General features: G+C 39.6%; 1 protein-coding gene across 6 annotated transcripts in view; it reads right to left on the bottom strand.

Annotated features, from left to right (window-relative positions):
* Nucleotides 1-21886, bottom strand: part of PPP1R9A (protein phosphatase 1 regulatory subunit 9A) — a 150331-nt gene that overhangs the window by 33618 nt on the left and 94827 nt on the right. For all 6 annotated transcript variants that reach the window (XM_063324865.1, XM_063324863.1, XM_063324866.1 and 3 more), the window contains exons 6-7: nucleotides 12536-12671; nucleotides 4345-4500 (exon numbers count right to left, since the gene is read on the bottom strand). In XM_063324865.1, the coding sequence (XP_063180935.1) occupies nucleotides 4345-4500; nucleotides 12536-12671 (292 nt within the window). The remainder of the gene's footprint in view (nucleotides 1-4344; nucleotides 4501-12535; nucleotides 12672-21886) is intronic.

Here is a 21886-nt window from a genome sequence, read left to right as displayed (position 1 = left end):
GTTTTATATGAGGGTTAATTCTCTTACAAGACTAACAGAAACCTTTGGGAATACTTTATGTTGAGCTAATGGAGTACGTGAGGGAGTTGTACTGAACCACAAATTATCACCTCTGGTGAAGCAACGGCTACATTCTTGAAGACCAGGCTGTTAGTAAAAAAAAGTACAGATAATTCAAAAGAGAAGGAGAGGAGTAATTTTCAAAACAACAGGAGCCATCACAGAGCTGATCGGTGCAAGTATCTTTGAGAAAGGCTGAGCTACTGTTGAAATTCCCTTTTCATGGGACCTCTTGAACGCACTTCTTGTGGCATAGGAAATGCACACTCTCAGATGCAGTTTGGTTTGCAAATCAGCCTTAACTGATCTAGTGAATAAACCTAGTCCTTTCTGGTGGAGAATTACTGAATTTAGGCTGGAAGGAATAAAGGAGACACTGATGCAACGGGTTCCACCTGAGGAACAGTTTAGGAATCTTCTTTCCACTGCTCATTTCTTGGTCACTGTCTCCAGAGGAGACTGTAAGCACTTCTTGTCCCCAGGATCATCTGTTACTTTCGCTCACTTTTTGACTTTTCATTGAGAAGTGTAATGAATCTTCAAGTGCTCAGTGAAAGCAGATGTAAGATCTCATTTCAAATGAAACCAGTCACTGACTGAAGCATGTATAATGTGGAGGCACACCAGGCGCACTAGCAGGTGGAACACCCACAGGTCCAGACCCGAGCACACAGCTAACCCGCAGATCACACGGGGTTCCTGAGGAAGTACCACATGAGAGCAGGGCTCCTGGTCCAGGATGGATGGAGAGATGCCAATGCAGTTGGGAACAGGGCACTCAGGAGCCCTGGCGCTGGTGTTAAGGGCAAGAAGTTGCTAATAGTGGTACTCCACCCAGTAGACCAGGAAGCCAAGAAGGATATATACCTTTTTGTAATTATACATAGTAGAGGAAACTAAGGAGATAGTTTAATTAGTATTTGCAAGACGTTACTTGCAATTTTTGACCTCTCTCAATCCAGCCTCTGATCTGCAATTTTCAGAGACTGAGAACTGTTTTTTCTCACCATTCCACTTCTGTTAGTAGTGAAAAATTATGAAAGAACCATCTCAAAATGTTACGGTATTTATAAAAGTCCCCAGGCGTTTGCTTAGTTCTGCTACCTCATTGTTTTGGAGTGAAATAAAATCAGGGGAAGGATGGATGAGCTAGACTTTGTCCTTTGCAGAGTTAATAATGAAATCAAAAGGCCGAGACTCAAAGCCTTAGGCTACCTGCTTTCAGTCCATTCCCATCTCTTCTAAAAACCCCACAAACCAGTAAGCAGCACTTAAACAGCTTATTATTACATACAAATAAACTTGAAATTGTTGCATAAATGTCAATCTGCTCAGGTACAGATGGTTTTAACAGTTATTTTTATACGCTCTCCTATTAAGTAAAAAAAAATGAATACTGAGCACGCAGTCAGATCATTGAATCAGTACATGGTACAGCAGATCCCACCGAGGCAGAAGAAAAAAGACACTTTCCTGCTGAACCGACAAATGTGTAACTGTACATCTACTTTTGTCTTTTTTTCTTAATTTTTTTTAACAGAACTAATTATGCTTGCAGAATAGATGAAAAATACTAACACATTTATGGGTTAGACAGAACAACAGGCAAGGTCAGTTGTTTGGCAAGCAAATCTGGCCTCCATAGTTAAAAATTTTAAAGCAAGTTTCCTAATAGGGGAACATAAATGCCTTATTCCATGTCCCATATAATGCCAGACAAATTCTTGGCAGATACTATTTTGTATTTTTTATGTTTTATACGTCAATATAAAACTGTGAAGGCTTCATTTTAACAAAAGACATTTTGAATAATTTTTGGCACATTTCCCTTGCAAAGATGTCTTGAAAAGCTGATTAATTTTTCTTCACAACTACGAAACTTTTTTTTAAAATGTGATACAGAGAAAATAGCTTGAATTCTTCCAAGACTGCAAAAGGTAGAATGGGATGAAAAGCTAGCAAATGCTAAATATCTAGAATACAGCGGGAAAGAAAGTACCCAATGGAATCTAATAATCTCCATGGAAATTTTTATATAATTATTATACTTCTTACACATAATAACAATAACAATAATCATAATAATCCATTTTCATAGATTTCATTAAGAGGTGAAATATAATACCTAATTCTTACATAAGATGTCCCTCCTCCCTACAGGCTTTGTGTCTCTCCAATCATCACAGCTAAAATAAAGCTTCTAGCTCTTTCTCAGGAAACAGTTAAGGAGAATCGGTCCCAGTTTTCCTGTTTCACAGCCAGGAAAACAAGACTTGCAGAAGTACAATGATTCACCCAGGAATGCCCATCTTTCTTCTGACTTGCATTCCAAAAGCAAGGCATTTCAAATAAGAGTGCTCTCAAAATATTTGAGCACATTTTTCATTGCAAAGACTGAATTCAACTAATTAGGTCAAACTATTATGCTTAAAGATTATGTCCAACCTGCTTGTTTAATACTTTTCATTAATCTTTGCAGTAAGAACAAGAAAGAACAGTTATTCTTTAAATACAATTACAGAAAACACTGTGTGGGCTTGTGCAGCGTGATCGTGAACAAGTCCTCTAGTGTTGAAAGAATTCAGGGCTAATACCAAGAAAAATACATGTACTCTGTAGCAGCCAACAAAATGCAGCTGTGTAGTGTTGAATGCAATCAGTGAAACAAGAGCAGCATGCTCCTAACAGCGGTAACTGCGTGGGTTAGCGAAAAAGAGCCCACTCTTATGCTGGAGCATTTAATGTTTTCTTCTCAGGCTCTCATCTACACTTAAACTGGAGGATCCCAAAGTCCCTTCATCGCATCTCCTCTACACCAGCGTTCTGAAGCCATTAAATCCGACATGTCTGCCAATAGCTTCAAATCAGTTTGGACATGCTCAAGTACGGCAATAGCCCAAGTTGACGGGAACTGCACTCGAGCAGAGTTTTACAGGTAATTTATTCAAAGGTCAGTGTCTTGCCCATCGCTGCATCTGTGCTTTGCATAGCCTTGGTACACGGGCACCGCTTTGAGAAAGTTATCGCTATGTATGATGCAAAGTACTAGAAGATCAAGTAAACTGTTCGGCTAATTCGCAGAAGAGCCTGGAACTTGAAACATGGAGTGAGGAAATTATCCTTTAAGTAAACTAAAAAACCTAAAAAACTGTCAGGAAACGATGACGAGTAACAGTAGGCCTCCAAAGGCTGAAAAGGGTATTAGCAGAAAAGGGAAAGACAGGTTGCTCCGTGACTGATTACTTTCCATAGATTACTCTCACTAGAGAGTAATAACAACACGTATTTATAGCAAATAAAATACCTGGTTTGAGTGGAGGGAAGGGGAGAGGACAGAGGAAGAAGGATAAAAAAGGAGCCTCTCTATTTTAAAACTCCATTCTGGGCCCAGAAGGGCTCTGCTGCTCCAGTATCTTGTGACATTCTGGCTACTTTCACCCCTTCCATCTTCACTGCATTTAAAAAGAAAAATGCTCTTTATCACTGAGTCATCACTCAGCCCATTGCTGTGGGCTTAGATAAATCCGATTGTTTCATGTCTTTATTTGCCAGAATTCAGCGAAGTTCAGAAATAAACCACATCAAAAGCACAACCTAAAATACAGCAGAAATGTTTCTCGGTACTTTGGCAAATGAAGTTACATGAATTCAGTGACCACAACAAACATGACTCATTCCAGCCTCAGTTAGTACAAGTGGATGCTACACAAACTCTATGACCACAGAGGTTTTGTAAAACACCAGCTTGAAATGCGCCTGCTTCCCTGATATAACATCCTTTTATACACATGGCGAAACATGTGACAGTGCTGTACATTGACGAGCCACTGCGTAACAGTATAGGAAAGGCTCCACATGTCCACTGAAATTTAGCATTTTATTGTTTGTTTTTCCTGATCACTTTTGATTGGAATTCTACAAAAAAAAACCAACCACCAAACCCAAAAGCAACCGGCTAGTAATGAATTAACTTGCACTTTGTCTTCCTGGTCAAAAAATGTAAACTAGGTGCTGAGGCAGAATAATTTCTGTGCTGAAAACTTAAATTATACATTACTCTCCATCAATGCAACAGTCACCTGAAAGCTGATGTTAAAACAACACTGAAGAACAGTTCCACTTCTTCTAAGCAAAACTTCTTGAGTCATTCAACAATACCGAGTACACAAACAGCTAGAAATGAACTCCAGTACGCAAGAGCAAAAACAAGTACTGAGCAATGAGATAACTGGAAATCTAATGCCAGTGAGAGATTTCAGGAGTATTTTCTGATCTCTAACTTACCTCTTTGAATTTGTGAGCGAGCTTGCTGGTGTCCACGTCACTGGGGGAGAACATGTCATCATTTTCAGGGAGATCGAACACTTCAATAGCCATGTCACCTCCTGGAAGGACAGGTCCCATGTCTTCATCTTCTTCATCTGTAGCATATTCCCCTGTCTTAATTTTACAGCATTTAAGAAATTCCAGTTATCCTCTTATTAAGCAGAAATTGTTCAAAGAGCAATTAAGCTAATTGTGATGTGTGCAAATACAGCATACTGCACATGAAAAAGGTTATCTTTTTCTTTAACTATAATCACAGTACCTACGAATTCTACCAGACCAAAAAATATAACTCCACCATAGTATTTCAGAGCATTAAGAAAAGCGAAAACAGTACCTAAGAATTTAGTGCTTAAGCACTACTGGCTGTATAGTTTATGGTTTTCATCCTTGTCCAAACCAGGCCCTCTGTTCGATAGGAAGACCTCTCCACATTTATCTCAAATTTAACAAGAAATCTTTTCCAAACAGAAATAAAAGCAGAACACGATGGACAAGACCACGATTAGTCTTTGGCAAGCCACCTGGAGGTAGTAATTCTCCAGTGATATTCCATGCTGAATCTGAAAATCCGCTGGTTTGTTCTTCATAAATAAACTCACAATAGAAAAGTCACACCCACACAGAAAGAGTACAGCAGGAAAAAGAAACCGAGCGTCAGAGACAAGTTCAGAGACTGAAGTCAGAGTTTACTGAATTTTCATCCTGAATAAGAAGCTGCTTCTCGCCAGTTTTAAACAGAAAATGAATGTGTTTCTTGGGCTGGTAAACCATGAGATGTGAGCAATTTGCTGATGAAACAGAATTTAAAAAAATCCCAAGCTACAATCAGTAAATAAACCAATACTATTGAAAAGAAAAAGTTTGCACTATTAAACCCCAAGTTGCCCGGACAATCTTTTGCCCGTACACCTGTGCTCATCTCTCCTCATGCCTGAGGTGGCTGGGTACCACTTCGCCTCAGCGCAGCTCCCTCTGGGAGCCAGAGAACATCGCGTAGGGATCACGGATCGCCTGCAGGCTACGCAAATGATTACGCAAACATATTATAAAGGAAACATTTCCCTCAGGGCTACATCTGGATTTATAAAACTTGAGACTCAATAAATACATGGAAAAGGAAGGGCGGGGGAAGGGGTGCAGTCCTTCTCATATTTATACAGTAATAATACCAAAATTTTGATAGAACTATTCAAGGGTTTTTTTATGCGTTTTCAGTTCCTGAGATGAAGGCACATAATATTATCATCAGAAATGCATTCCCAGTAGTGCTAGGATTATCTGTTAGTGTCATTTTTTGTCAGAAGAACTTTTCAAAACAAGATGTAAGAATTCAGATGTCCGAACAACAGTTTGAGTCTCAACTTCCTACCTTAATTTAGTTTCCCAGCTGTTGTTTAGGCTCATGTAAATCTCTCTCAATTAAAAGCAGCGCATGGAAGCATGTGAAGTCTAAGTGCACAAGTACATACAGACAGAAAAGAGATACGTATGCATCCAACAGCAGGGTGCTATACTTGCAATAAAACACCACCCTTTCTTGGATAAATAACACATAGAATCGTAGAATGGTTTGCGTTGGAAGGTATCTCTAAATATCATGAAAAAATCTATATTCGCCCTTTTGAAAACCACTAAAATTTTGAAAAACAAAGCCAAAACACACAGAAAGCATAGAATGATTTGGCAAAATCTGTGTTAAAAGAACTATCAAAAAGAAGGTAAGTCACCAATGTGCACGACCCATCCATGCTTTAAATGTCACTGTTAATGACAGCCACTTCTTAGGAGAGCTACCTCCGTCTCTATAAATGTAGTTACATATTCTCCTACGAAATAAACAGTAATCATTTATTTTACATACTTCATATGTACTAAGAATCTCAGTAGTCTTCAACAAAAAAAAAAAGTCAACACCTGGTTTTGCTTCTTTCCTTATTTAAAACAGAAGCAAAGAACACACGACCCATCTCACTGGAGTTTTCAGGCATATTTACACATTTACAGCTAAACAGAACAACAACTGAAATTAAATTTATCAGTCTGTATGTCTAGATCTCACACGCACACACAAAATCTTCTGTTACGCTACACACGTAGTGACTTCTGTTTTTATTTTATTCCCCACAGCTACGTGCAGTTACTATCTAAACAGAAGATTAGGCTGCGAACTCTCCTGGCTTTTTCCAGGAGCGTGTAACACCACTTTCACAAACCATCGAGGCGGCGAGAAGCGGAACAACTAACTCTAGAATCCCAGCAAGATTTCAATGAAATGAGTTACTGTGGGGACAAAATGCTAACACAGTCCATCTACGGTCAGTTTTGCAGTCATTATCCCCGAAAAATCTGTAAGGTGACACACAACTATCATTTCTACATAAAAAACCATCAGGCCATCAGCAGTGGCAAGGAAATCTCTAAAGCATGCAAAGAGGAGGCAGAAATAGGATCGTTAACCAGCAAACTCATGCCCTGTTTACAGAAAAACCCAGATGTGGCTCAGCTACGTGTGCATTCTAAAGAAATATATTATTTTAATGCAAAATCCTGATTATATTTACCAGTTTTGGTAAAGGAATAAAACAGATGAGTTTTGTCAAAACTGATTCCTCCACAGACTTCAACTAAAAAGAAGTACTTCATACATAAAGGAAAATGAACACATATGAAGGACTAAGTTATATTGGGGAAAAATTCACGAGCAGGCAATATTCTACTGGCCTCAGGAGCGAGAGTGTTTGAAGAGAGACGTCAGGCAGCTTAAAATGAACTCAAAGGAAAATCTTGCTTCAGATTGCACATAATAAGTGTCGATGGGCACAGTCATTTTTGTTTCAATTAATGCAAAAAGGAGTCATCAAAGCAAAACACCGCAGTTTGCTCAGGTAAACAAGACAGCAGGATGACACAAACACATCACAGAACACAGAAATAAATGGGACTTTTGCTTTCGTCTTCAAAAGAAAGGGATCCGATCTTATAATCACATGAAACACAAATTACAGGTTCAAAAGAAACGATGTGTACTTTAAGGAAATACATGTCATAAACTACATGAAACATACTTTCCCAGAAAAAATTCTCTCTGCTGACTCTTGATTCGCATGAAACTACTAGAAGGTTGTTGAGATCCTGCCCCAGTAAGCTAGAATGGGAAAGTCAGTGTTTTACAAGAAGCAGCAAAGCATGGAAAAGTTATTTTACTTCAAAACAACAAAGCCTTGTAAGGTAACAGTTGTTATTGTAGCTGCTTGAGGTTCCTGGCAATACCTTTTGTTTTCTTAGCTGACAACAATATTTTTTTACCCAATACTCAATGAACACTTACATGCTCTTGAAGGAAAATCTTGGACTCTTCAGTCTGTATTGACGAGCAAAATTCATCTATGCAAAAGACCTAGTTCTCATTTCAGTAGCACCTAGGGCTTAAGCGTATCCCATCCACAGCAATACCTTCTGATACCAGCCATTCAATTTTGCTGTATGCTATCACAGCGAACAGCACGGAATTACAAACATGAACTGCAATTTCCCACTTTAAAAGGGAAAATGCGTTACTCACATTGTTTAACTACCTTGTAAATTCTTGAAATGTGCCTAACACTCCCAAGCAGAAAGAAGGAGCAGCAGCACCAGCCGGGATAATGGAGCCAGACCTTCCCCAAATCACCATAACAAAGGCTGCATCAAGCGAAATCTTTTGTTTGTGCTGAAACTCTCCCACAATCAGGGAACATCATTTGAAGAGCTATAAAAATAACTCAAGCCCACCTCTTCATTTGATTTTTTAGATGGTTTATGCTTAATTCTTTCAAAAAAGCAAAGAAAAATAGAATGGTATAGTATCAATCATTGCTTTTACAGGAATGCTTCATATTAATCATCTTGGAAAAAACGTATTCACTGAAAGATCTTGTTTAACAAATGTATTCTTTGGGTGTTTGACATTCAAGCACATTGCAACATTTTTCTTTTTGTGTGTGCGTATGCGCGTGTGTGCATGTGTTAAGATTTTCTTCAATGGTTCTAATGTTGCTTTGCCCTCAGAATGTCCTGATAAATGAGAATTAAAAATGAAAAAATATTCAAATGACTATTAGTGATATTAAAACACATTAAAACAGCACTTGCATAAAACTGCTTGTCTGTGACCACAAAGCGAATAGAATTCTGCAGTATGTTATTAATTTCACATCCTGCATCACCATACACAGCCTTCAGGGAACAGCGCATCTGCTTTATGTGACCTGCCATTCACAGAAGAACACGAAGAAGATAATATGTTCAAATCAAAATTCCCAGAACTGGCAGAATTTGACTAAAATGTGCACAGAACACTGTGTTAACACAGGGAAGTCAAAAGGTTTCAGTCAAGGATAGATTCAGGTCATACTTAACACACTAAACAGGGAAATACAAAGTGCCTACTTCAAAGCCTTTGAGTTTTGTTTTCTGACAGGACACAACAAATTAAAAGGGTGTGGGATTTTAGGAAGCTAGACGAACTGGGGATGAGAGCTCTGCGGCAGGCTATCTAGAGTCAGCACCTGAAACAACGTACTCTCCCAGCTTTACTGTAGTTAGCACAGGCTCACTGGGAAATGCCAACACTGCCTATCCTAAGTAGCACTGGAGAAATAACCGATATTACTGGCTCTGCTTGGCTCATGGGAGCTTAACAACAAATTGTGAGCTGTTGGCACATTTATCCTGCTTGTCTTGCATGGACTACATAGTGGGCATCTCTTTTCTTTTCGTTTTTGTCAGTTCTGCACAAGGTTCTTCCATTTTCATGCAAAGACTTAAATGAAGGAGAGTCTGAAAGCATCCTGCAACCCCGTGACAACCTGCAGCCCATGATAACAGCAGATTTTGAAGTGCAGGGATGCAGGGAGTTTATATAGTAAATGATATTTCTTTCAGGATTACTTATATAGTAAATGATGCATCTTCTAAAACGCGACATTGTATTAGTGTGAATCTTCCCCAACAAATAACTGGCATGTAACATTCCTGCAAGGCAATGGAATGACAAGTTACAGCGGGATAACAAGTGTCTCTCTAATTTAGCATCTGACTCAAGTCCAGTGCACACTGGCTGGCAGAAGTCAAAATTGTCTCGATAATTCTAATATTTTAAAGAATTCAGATCCTTCTAAAACAGCTAGATGCTGCTTGGGCTATGATGAAGACTGTCCTAAGTTTCAAAAGAGAGCAAATCCAGCCAGCTGGTGGCACAGCAAGATAAAACACCAGGACTCGCGCATGTCTGGCACGCGTTCTCCTCCTGTGATTTGACCATTTTTACCAAGCACAGTCATGTGCGCTCCAGGACTCAAACACAGATCACTGATTCCTGCTCCAGAAACACGATATGCTATTGCTGTCTTTGTGATGAAGTCTCTGAGGCTCAGAATTTGACAGCCTCCATAGAGGGTTGAATAAAGATCATTTTCTTGTTTATTTATGCAGCATCGTAGCTTGAGATCCGTGCTGCCATATTTTAAGAACTGTATGAAAATGAATAGGACAGTTTGACAGCTCTGAGACTGAGCAACTCTTGTATAATCCTGTGCCACCTCAGCCCGAAACTCCTTCGGGGATCCAAATATTCCTGAATTTCATGCAGTCAGAATCACCTTCACTTTGAGGAAATGGACTCGAAAGGGCAGGGTTTTTTCTACGTTTGTGGATACTAATTCAGGCAGTGTAAGCTGAGATTTTCTTGCCCAAAATATGCCTTGCTTACGAAAGACAAAGAATGCAGGGTTGGCGGTGGTGTCTCACGTATAGCAACATAAACCCAGCCACATTGACCCTAACAGAGAAAGGTGAGCCCAAAGTAGTAATGCTCACATTTGATAGTAAATAGAGCAGAAGTGCTTGTGGTGACCAAAAATGTCTCTGAACTGTGTCTAATGTGCATTAGATCACAGATTCCATGATGTCAATTGCCTGGGAATGGTGCAAGTTATGCGAGTTTACTCGGATGGCATAGTCAGGTGACAAAAAAATAACAAATATTCAGGATTTCTGCAGGTTCCCAATAAAATCTAATCTGGTAAATCTGTTAATTAAGAAAGGTAACATGCCTCACTGCAATGTTAGTAACTACACCCCAGCCATATGTTCTGAGAACAAGGTTTACCACCCACCTCCCACGTATATATATGGCATCATGCAGTAAATGGGTAAGACCTTCCAATGATCCCAATGGTTTTGAGAACTGAAGTACTGCACTTGTTCTGAAGCCTACTTTCTTCTCCTTCCAAAAGAGATCTTCGATGATACTCTGGATCTCCCCTGGTAGATGTCTTTTCCTTTCTTCTTCTTTCTGTCCTCACATACTGCATAAAAGTCCCCTTTGCACTGCACGAGCTGATGGCCAAAAAGCACAAGTCATGGTCACAGAAGTGGCCATCATCCTCAATGTAGTGTTTAGATATGAAAAGATGCCCTACATTTGTTCATTTCTTCTCCTACCTTGATTTCTCTATCATCCAAAGGTAATACCAATAGAAAACACTTTGTACATTTAGTATTTTTTGTATTCAAAATTTATGTGGGCAACAGGGCTTATTAGCTTGTAACCACTGAATTGCATGAAGGACAAGACACATCACAAAAAGTATCTGATACTTACTCATCCCTGTCATCATTATTGTGCTGAGAAACACTTACATGCTCACCAGTACGAAAGCGTCACTGTCAGCGTCAACACAGCAACAATCCCTACTGAAGGCTGAGGTACTACCAGGATCAGGATTGATCTATACAGTTTTAACGTTTACTTTATTGCCAGGTCTTGAGTTATGACATCTGTGTGGTGCATGAAGGTAGTAAGCAACTCAAACCTTTGAGATTTTTTGCAGGTGGATGCGTCCCCTAGGTAAAAGGTGTAATGCATCACTCGTGTAGGTCTGCCTTCCGCCACAAACCCCTCTACATGCAAGCACACAGTGAGAAGGATTTGAACATCAGACATTTAAGACACACCTCTCCTGCCAATATGAAAGCTACGGGACTATGTTTACCATAAAACGATGTCACCCTGACGTCTACAGCATGCTGTGATGAGTTGTGAGAAGCCTCTTGTTCCAAAGGCTAGAGGGAGTTGTCTATTTTTTGGTTTTGAGGAGATGAGAGAGTTCCTTCAAAAAATTAGTCAAGATCTTGAATTTTAATTCTAGACTAAACAGAGGTTAGAATACTTGCATGTTTCTATAGTTTGAGGAGGGAACAGAGAGGACGTGGATTTTCTAACCTTCGTGGTCTCGCACAGGCACACATACATATGCAATGTGATCATACAGACGAGGACACCCTTTATTTATAGGAGTTAAACATGCACCTATGACAGGATTAATTCTAAAACATTTGACATTACCTTAACCCAGCAGCTAATTTAGGGAGCAGTAATTTAGGGGAGCTCTGAAAAAGCTCTCTCATTAATCTTTCCAAGCATATTGGTATTCAGGCATATTAGGAATTTTAGGAGAACGGGAAGAAATTATGGAAAATTTACAGTATAAAGTTGATAGTTTCAAAACCTTTGTATTGGGACGCCAGGCACTAATTGCGAACATCAAGACATGCTTCAGACAAGGTAGATTAATCCTCCATCCTGTGGAGTATCTCTTCACACAGAAACGTGTGGAAGGAGAGGTCTTACCTGGAATTTTCAGAAAATTTCTTAATGTTCTGATTTAAGAAGAACATCAGCTCTTCTAGGAAAATAAAAAAGGCTAAAACTTCCTCAACCTCCTAGAAGTTAGAAGGTGACTTTTACCAGTTTTCACAAAAAACTAATCTTCCAGTGCACAAGCAAACCTACTTTATAACTTTATTCCCATATTTCAGACAAAGCATACACCTTCAGAGGAAGAGCAATAATTACAGAAGTATTGACTAATTTGATATTTGCTCTTCTGGAACAAAAAAAAATATTTTAAAACCATGCTGAAAAGCTTTTCAGTAACTTCCTTCTTTAAATAAGATTCATCGTCAAAATCTGCAAAGATCACCAGCAGAGGTAACAGAGAGGGACCGAAATTGACTTGTGAGTGACAATTAACAAGCAGGAATTAGGAACAGAAAAGAGAACATTAAAAAACACTGAATAGCGAAATGCTAGATAGTCTGTTACCTCATCATCATCTGCATCGTACTGCGCATAATGCTGCTCCAGCAGCTCTCTCTGGCGGCGTTCTTGTTCTAGAGTCTGGCTGATGAGCTGTGCAACCTCACTCACTTGTCCCGGCTTTTCTCGTCCAATTACAAACCTATACAAAACATTAGTGAAAAAATATTACTCCTTGCCAAAGTTGCAAGGTTGTTTTGCCAAAGTTCTTCATTTTCAGCCATGTCTTGTATAGAGGGTAGCTGCCCTCTCTGAAGACACATGGCTGTGATTGTTTTAAATGTGTTCTGTGGACAACATTTGCCATAAGGACGACGTCTGCAAGACCAGGAGTGATCAGACCATGACAGTACTCACAGGAGGGGGAAAAAAGAAGTGACCACTAAAGCCTTTACTCCAAATTTCAGTAAAAAAGATTCTCTGAGTTTGAACTTTAGGGACACTAACCTACAGCGGGGCAATTTTTGAAAAATGTATCGTCGCTTCCACTCCCTTTAGAGCCCAGAAGCCTACAGAAGACCAGATGCACAGTAACAGCACAGACATACTTTTGGCAGCTCACAGTGAAAGGAACACGCACTGGAGTAACTTCTTTCTCCATCTTGACTTCGAAGGTATTTCTAAGCTTTTATATTTGCCTTTCTCCTGTCTATAACAGAGAATCTATTTGCACATTTTTAAATCTGACAGACGCTATTTCCCTAATTTTAAGCGGCATTTACATCTTTCATTTATTTCATGATCTCCTGTTGCTAAGGAGCGTTTTTCTCCACTGTTAGCTATCGCTGAATACTGGGAGCACGTTTCTTTGGCTTAACAAAAGACAAGGGAAGTGCCTCTTTCTTGGTTGAGACTTACAAGACTGCTTCCTGATCTTGCTTTCAGCAGTTGAAATTCAGAATTGATTCGGATTGTAACACTTCTTTTTCAGCACAGTGGCATAACCATAATTAGGTATTTTGCTATCTATAGTATTAATGATAAAAACCCATTATACAGTACCAAAACTGTAAACTACTGAACAAAAGCACAATTTAAAGATGTCAAGCTGAAGAAATATTTTCTTAGCACGCTAGAGAGACAATTAGGTAATTACAGGTGAAAAAAGTATTATGCAGAGCTGAAAAGCACGATGAGGTGACACTAAGATACTGCATATGGCAAATTATTTGTTTCCACAATATTTGGCTGAAATGATTAATTCAATTTACTATTGGAATGAGAAGCAGAAATGTGCATTATATCCCATGTAAGAAAATGATTTTCATTAGTACTGCCTACACTGTTAAAGTCATTTGGGATTTGGCATCCATGCGTAAGCCAACTTCCCATGAGTGGCTGACCCTGAATCCATTTCCTGTGCCAAACAATTTGTCAGGCTCTATGAAGTCAGGCACTATAGAAAGAAATACAATTTGGAGATTATTTCAACATCATCAAAATATCCAAGTCAATAATTACTTCCAAAAGGATAAGGAAGGTGAGAATGAGTGAATTCATTTGAAATAACGATACAGGGCGCTCTGAAAATAATTCAGAAGACAGTGTCTTAGTGTAAAAACACTAATAGAAAATACAGCAGAAACTAGAACAAAACCAAGGAAATAGCATCAGCATTTTAATCCTCATCAAAACAGATCACAGTCTGGCACTCATATTCTACAATTACGAAATATGACATTGCTTCTCAGTAATGATAAAGACCTTGGGCTGAAAGAAAAAGAATGTTTCTTCGTGGCCCCTATACATACTTCATCTGTTCTGCATACTGACTCATAGTCGGATCCTGTTTCCTCTGAATTTTACTTTTACAGCCAAGTATTACGAAGACTAAACCAGCCATGTTTTCAGTCTCAGTTGGGAGGAAGAAGGAACTTTTGATATTACTACATGAAGTAAAAAAAGATTCAGCCCAGATTTGTTATGTATTTGTCCCCTCAGCGTAAAACCAAATTAAAAGACAATATGCAAAAAAACCCCCCACTTGTATTTTAAAAAAACACCTTAAGCAACATTATGCTCTGGCATGGGGGCTTGACTAAATGATCTCCAGAGCTCCCTTCCAACCCCTATGATTCTGTGATTCTGTAATATTTATACACAGTAGAGAGAACATCACATTTGTAAACACATGAGGGAGATCACCAATGTGGTTAATTACAGAACCACACAAAGCGATGCAAATATTCCCCCCTGCCCTGACTGACAATTCACCTCCCTCAGCAAATATGATCCTTGAAAACACCTAGAACAGACAATATATTTAATGCACCTGAACTCTGATAACTCCTGGTTGTTTAGGAGTGGTTTTGACACACTAGACTGCACTGCAAAAATATTTTCATACAGACAAGCAAGTTTAGGTAGGAAGTAAATATGTTAAAGCTTTTTAATTGAATTTTTCTTCTCCCGACAAAGCTACTCAAGAGTTTATAGTGATGTGATTTTCAAGGCTTGAATCATATGTCAAAGCAATATTCCTCAATGATACCTGAAGCTATTGGATGATACACGAATAAAAGCCTCAAAGCAATTACAAAGTATAAAGAAAATGTTTTCCAAAATAGAAATAAGCAAGGAATGTTTTATTTTCCTACAATTTACTGCTGTAAAGTGAGGTTTTTCTAAAGTGGCTGAAAATAAGTATTTAGAAGTAGTCAATCTATGATTGATGTCAGTTGTAGATATAGAATTGTAAATTTGTAGAATGGAACATTATGTTGCCAACAATTACAGTTTCTACAAACTGAACCAAACCTTTTGCCGTGTTACATTCCGTGACATTAAGAATATGAATCTAAATAATTCTGTTTAACTTGCAATTAAAATAAACCACAAATTATAAATTTACAATTTAAAGAGAGACGAATAAATATTTCTCTCTTACAAAACCGTAAAGCAGAGGCAGTTATTAAAATGCTAAGCGTGAATTAGATCTTTACACCTATAATGGCTTTAAATACAAGAACTATCATAATCTGAAGTGTTTAAATACGAAAAAGAGACATAAGGTTGTGATTCACTGACCAGAAAATTAGTCACCGAACCATAATATGCACACTTCAACAAAGTGGCTAATTATGTATTTCACATCAATCTGGCTCACCGAAATTAAGCACATGCATTTCAGACTTGATTAATTAGTCTCAAGGGCCAAAAGTATTATAACAAAGAACTATAAATTCTATCAGTGATAATATATTTAAGAAGCTGGTTATGTTTCTGGATATGAGACAAATGAGGGTTTTAAAGCCTTTAAACCTCATCACAATAATAAACTATTAAAGCCAGCAACTGCAAAATAAAACCCAGTGAATCTGTAAAGCTGTACTACAGGCCATCACTGGACTAAATCTCAGGCCATTACTGATTATTTCTGATGTCCACAAAAAAGAGAGAGGAGAGAACACCACAGAGAACGAGGGCATGCACGGACCGTGATATTCACAGTTACACACTATCTAGCTGAATCACCAGCTGGGAAATACTCCCTTTGGTTGTGGTTAAAATTAACAGGGACAGAGCTAGGAATATAAATAATGTTTGACTCTTATCTTCAATTGAAGAAGATCTAAAGACTACAATACCTGAAGAAATTGAAAATTAGACTACAGTAATGGTGGTTAAGAAAAGTATTCTACTGAAATTGGCAACAACTCCTACATCTCCTGCAATCCAGTCATGATTTAATGATTTTAAAGTACACCTGATGTATAGCTTTCTGCATATTTCCAGCTTTTGTTAAATGAGAATCTGCAGAACTGTCCTTCTTGAGATAACAAAAAATAATTTATTGATTTTTTTTTACCAGCCAGGGGAAACAGAAACATTATTATAAGAATTAATTTAATTAAGAAGCATTTCCATTTCGAAAAGAACCTTGGTACTAGAAAAATGTGTGCGGGCACCAACTCTTTGACACAAAACTGAAGTTCCGCAACATGGATTTTTAGTGATTTATTCTCAGTGAATGATTTATCTTAAAGATTCAGTAGGCATTAAATGCTCAGTTAAAAGTAATTTAGAACGGGTTACTTAAATTCAACAAAAATCAAGTAAGAATATAGCAGACTCCTTCTAAGGAATAAAGAATGGGGGTTTTTTGCTGCAACAGCATTCACAGTTCTTTTCTTCTATGCTTTCCTAAAACATAGTTCAGTCAATCAAAAATGTACAATAAAGTTCATTGTATTTGGGGGAGTTTTACAGATGGTTTTTAATAATGGTTTTCCTCTGAGCTTTAAAGCATAAAGCTGCTTCTGCTACCATTTATCTAATTTATTTCAAGATGTCTTCAATTACCTACTCGGGCTGCTTCCATTAGGATAATAGCCATATAATTAATCCAAAGTGCTAAAAGTGGTGTGAACCCCTTAAGGCGGCAGTTTTATTTAGTCACAGGTTTTCATGAACAAGATCAAGCTCTCTTAAAAGACGGCAGCCTCAAATGCAGAGGTCACTCACTGGATGTAAGGAATTCACAAGCTACGAGGTTCCACTACGTTTCCTCAGATAAAATGACCCAAAACACAGGAGTCATAAAGACTCTTTGAGTGACTGAATAATTTAGTTTGGGAGGGAGTTCTGGTCCATCCTAACTCCCCTCAATTCAAAGCAGGGCCAACTTTTTCATGGCCTTGATCAATTTTGAATCTAACGATGGGATGTAACCTGTTCTGATGTTTGAGAAACCTTACAGTATGTTTTTCTCTGGTGAAAATATATAGTTATAATTTCCCTTGCTGCAGCTTCTGTTCACTGCCTGTTATCTTGTCACTGTACAGAGAGTACAAAGAATGCGGGTTCACCCTTTCTACCTCCTTGAAGGGAGCTAAGACAGCAGTAAGATGCCTGCCATCCCATTCTTCTTTTCTTCGGACTGAAGATGTTCTCTCCACCTCTTCCCAGGGTGTTTCCCGCACAGCTGCTCTCTAGCTCACCGTGTCACACAGGGCTACGCTGCTCCAGATGCCGGACTCACATTTGCCCTTGCTTTATAAGGTTTCTGCCAGCTCATTTCTCCAGCCTGTTGAGGTCCCTCTGAATAGCAGCCCTGTCTGTTATCCTATCAAACCTCATCTGCAAGCTTGCTAATGGTGCCTTCTGTCTTATGTCTGTAAATCCACCCAGCCCTCCCTTGCGCCACAGACAAGCGTGCGCAGAGTAAGCTTTAAAGCTATTAGCTGCAACCAAGAGGAACTGAGGGTGATTGGTAGAAGGAAGTAAACAAGGTTTGCCTGGAGATTAGTGATGGCAGTGACCCAAAACTAACACAAACAAGTGAACAATTCTGCCTGGAGACGAGCACCCAAAGTAACACGAGGAAGTAACCACTGTCAGTAGATGAAAGGGGCAACAATTGAACGGAGTTATCTAAGGTCATGTAAGAAACACCTGACAGGGCAACCCATGTAATGCCTAGTGCAGGATGTAAAGCCAGCACAGAAAAGCAAACTTTGGGGAAAAGCCTCCAAAGACCCTGGAGACAGAGCTGCCAGTAAGCTCAACTATCGTGCAGAAGTTCTGTAGCCTCCATCCTTGTCCCCAGACCCAGGATGAAGTAAGCTACATTCTGCACCCTGAATTTGACGACAGAAGAGCAGGACTCCAACTTATCAGTGATTTGAGCCAACACGGGCGTCCTTTTGCCCCGTCAGCAGTCAGGACAGGCGCACGGGAACATGACTTCCGTGGTGTGTCTGTGGCATGAGCTGTAGGTAACTCACTAACGATAATGAGCCAGCAATGAGATGTGTGCGTAGTGCATGCTGTGTGACTTGCTGTCATCATTGCTGAAGTAGTGGTTTGGTTAGTATTATTTTTTTATTCATTTTTTAAATTATTTTTTAAAAAATGTATCTTAGTGATTAAGTATTTGAATTAAACAAGGGTTCATTTATTTCACTTGCATAACCATACTCATCTGACTGAACGACTGTCACAGCACACCATGACAAAGTCTGGCATATGGTGCATGGGCAGCAGGCACTAAAGGTATCGAGAGCTGTATATGAATCCTTGCACTCCAGTGCCATTGCTGCCCTGAGGCAAATTGTTGGAGAATGCAGGAAATCTGAAGATGTCCCTGCAACAATATCCAGGTCATTAGCCAATCTGTGGGAAAACTGAGGCACCACAGACATTAATTTATCTCAGACTTTTTCTGTATCCTTTGCAACAAGGTCTCCTGCCCCACTAAGCAGCAGGCCTGGCTCCATGGAGGAGGGGAGACCAGTATATGTTGCTTAAATTGACTTTTGCAAGACTTATGGCATGGCCTCCTCTAGTATCCTTATATCCTCAAAGATCAAGCAGGTCTCCTGTGCTTTTCTATCCTTCAAGGTAGTAGTTACATAGAATCCTGCCAAGCAGATCCCTGAAAAAGCCAAAATTTGCTCCCCTGCAGTCCAGGGTTGTAATGCTAATGTTCATCTTAATTCCTCTCCAGTTTTTAAACTTCACCATTTCATGGTTAATGCTCCTAAAGCTGCCATCAACGTTCACTGAAGAAGTGACCAGTTCCAAAATGGTCACAAACCTGTCTGTAAATAACAGATTTAGCAGACTGCTTCCCTTAGTTAGTTCATTGAACACTTCTGTCAATAAGTGATTTTTGACACATTCCAAAAATCTCCTGGGTTACTTGCACCAACCCATGTTACCCTTCCAGTAGATGCTGGAGCACTGTAAGTCCCCTGTAGGTCCCTAACCAAAACCTCTGAACTCGCTTGTCACTTGTTCCAAAACAAGGACTAGGTCACCCTCCCCCCCAACTTGATTATGAGACCTGTTGGCAAAAATGTTCTTGCCCCACTTTGTCTGGTGGATCCTGTCTCTCCCCAGCATTTTTCATTCCTCCAAGAAGGTCCATAAAAGCCAATGCCTCCCCTGCAACATCAGCTGCACAACCAAGGGCCGTCCTGCATCCAATCCTACCTGAGTGGTATAATCAAGAAGAATACCTCTTATGCCCTTCCACCCTAGCCCTCAGAGCCCTGTGACATACTCAAGGTCTTCCTCAGCAGTATCAATGGTGCTAGTGGACGAGCAGCAAAGTAATAGCTTAAGTGAGAGAAAAGCCTCAGCAGTCTCTCCACAGCATCTTGGATACAAGCCCCTGATAAGCTCTGCTACTGTCAACACTAAATGGATATTGAGTCAGATGATTAGGAAGTCATGTAAAAAACCCCCACACCAATATTAATGCACTTAGATTAATTATTCCCACAGAAATAAATTCTGGTCTAGGTCCTCACTGACACATTAGCTTTACTCAAGAGTACTTCAAAATCAGCCAAGGGATTCAATGTTTTGGCACTTCTCCTGCTTCTGGTCCTTACATTGCTCTGCTCTTCTGAGAACGCGGGTAGACAATCTCTTCCATCTATTCCAGACAGCCTGACAGAATCACAACGCAATGCTTGAATAAAAGGTTTCCTTGAATACATGATGACCATTTAATCAGCATTCTCTGTAGTACCACCCAATTCTTATGGGAATGGCCAGCTCAAAGAAACACATTTGTAAATCTATGCTTTAACATACCTGAATGCAAGTGAAGCACATACGTCAGCTCTGTTCCAAAGGTACAAGTGTTACCTGGGAATATTTCTAAAACCTGACTGCGTTTTGAAGTGGGATCTACCTTCCTTCACCCTCACCCTTGCTGGCATTCATGGGAAGGAAACCCAGGAAGAAAATACAGATGGGTCACAAGTAAGCTGCTGAGGTCAGATCATGTTCTTAATCTGGACGATTAGATGATCCAGATTGTAGGCAAGATGGACCACCCTCATAGCACGGTCCAGGGGCAGCTAAATGCTCCTACAGCACCCCCCCTGTGGGTTGGTGAGTTATCCTGCAAGGATGAATGGTGGGTATTTCTGCCCAGCTGTCACAATGTTGTATCACATTAGTCACCATCACATTTTGGATGCACCAAAACTGGGTGGGAGCTTCCACAACATAGTATCTTGAAGTTTGAAAGAGTAAAAAAATTAGCTAAATAAACATTTATGATGATATTTCAGTTGCAGGGGTAGGAACTTATGTTTAGATCCAACCAACTTGAGGATGAAGTGATTCAAAACCTGTCATGTTGTTCCTGTTTCCAGGAAAGGAACAAAAAGCCATTCCTAATGAAATCCAGACCCGTTGAATCTTGTTAATTCATGTTACACTTAATTTTAAAAATAATGCCCTAGATATCTAGCAAAATGGTATATAATTCAGCCAAAATCTTTTAAACATAGATTTCTTTATCTATTTCACACTCAAAACATATAATTTCCTGTCCAAATGTGCAAATATTTCAAGAAATCACTTGCCATAAAATTCAAATTAGCAAGATCTCAGGACACAGGGCCTATGTTTATTCCAGTAAATTAAACAGCACCAGGGAACGCTCCCAAGAACTAGTAATTGATCATCTACACTATTAAATCACTGAAATGGTCTCTGGAACGGTTTGGCCCAAGTTAACTAATATTGTACCAAATAATACTCAGACAGAGTCTAGGAGGCAGCAAAGGCTGGGAGTTAGCTTGGATTTTTCCAACGGACAGTTTGGATACGTCGACCCTGCTCTGAAGGGTAAGAAAGTTTAACGGAACGAGCACTGAGCCCTCTGGTGCCAGCTGGCCTCAGCACCGACGAACGGTCCGAGGCGCAGCCAAGGAATATAAACCAGCAAAGCACTGGTGAGCGCAGCCTTACCTCACCGGTGCTAAAAGATCACAGTGCTCAGGAGTAATTCTTCACATTACGTTCAGCACACTACTCCTGGTAGTCTTACAGAATGACTATCGGCTCTTGTAGGAGTTCTTTTCAGAGACCAGAAAGAAGAAACCAGCTTACACTACCTAATCTTTAGTATAACCATAGTGGAATGAACAGGAGAAATTCACACTATTTTGGTGGAAGGCACCACGAATTTCGTTTCTGGTGGGTCCATGATTGAGGTTTATCAAAGAAGCAGAATGTGCACCAAGCACACGTGGCTTCTTGAGCAGCCCTTCATAAAGTCCCAGCTTGGCAATCAGCACTGCAGAGCAAAGGGCTTTTCTTTCCACTTCTTTTTCTCTCCTTGGCTCCAGCACTTGGATTCAAGGAATAAGAAACAGACAAGGAAAGGAAGAACAAAACCATCCCCCCCAGCCAGGAAAAAAGGCAACACAATCCAGCTCTCTGAATCAGACACGGAAGGTGGTGCATCTTGCTTTTGGCTCCTGCCTCATTACTCAGGACTCATTACTAGGAAGAAGTAGAAATCTCTCCTGCCTCTTCCACAACATGGATCTGCAGGATGGAGAATGCCTGCAGATGTTCAAAGGCACAGTTGTTTCATAGGGCTGGAGC

This window comes from Chroicocephalus ridibundus, chromosome 2 (assembly GCF_963924245.1).
Source record: "Chroicocephalus ridibundus chromosome 2, bChrRid1.1, whole genome shotgun sequence".
Classification (NCBI taxonomy): Eukaryota; Metazoa; Chordata; class Aves; order Charadriiformes; family Laridae; genus Chroicocephalus; species Chroicocephalus ridibundus.
This window is presented reverse-complemented; position numbering and strand designations above follow the sequence as displayed.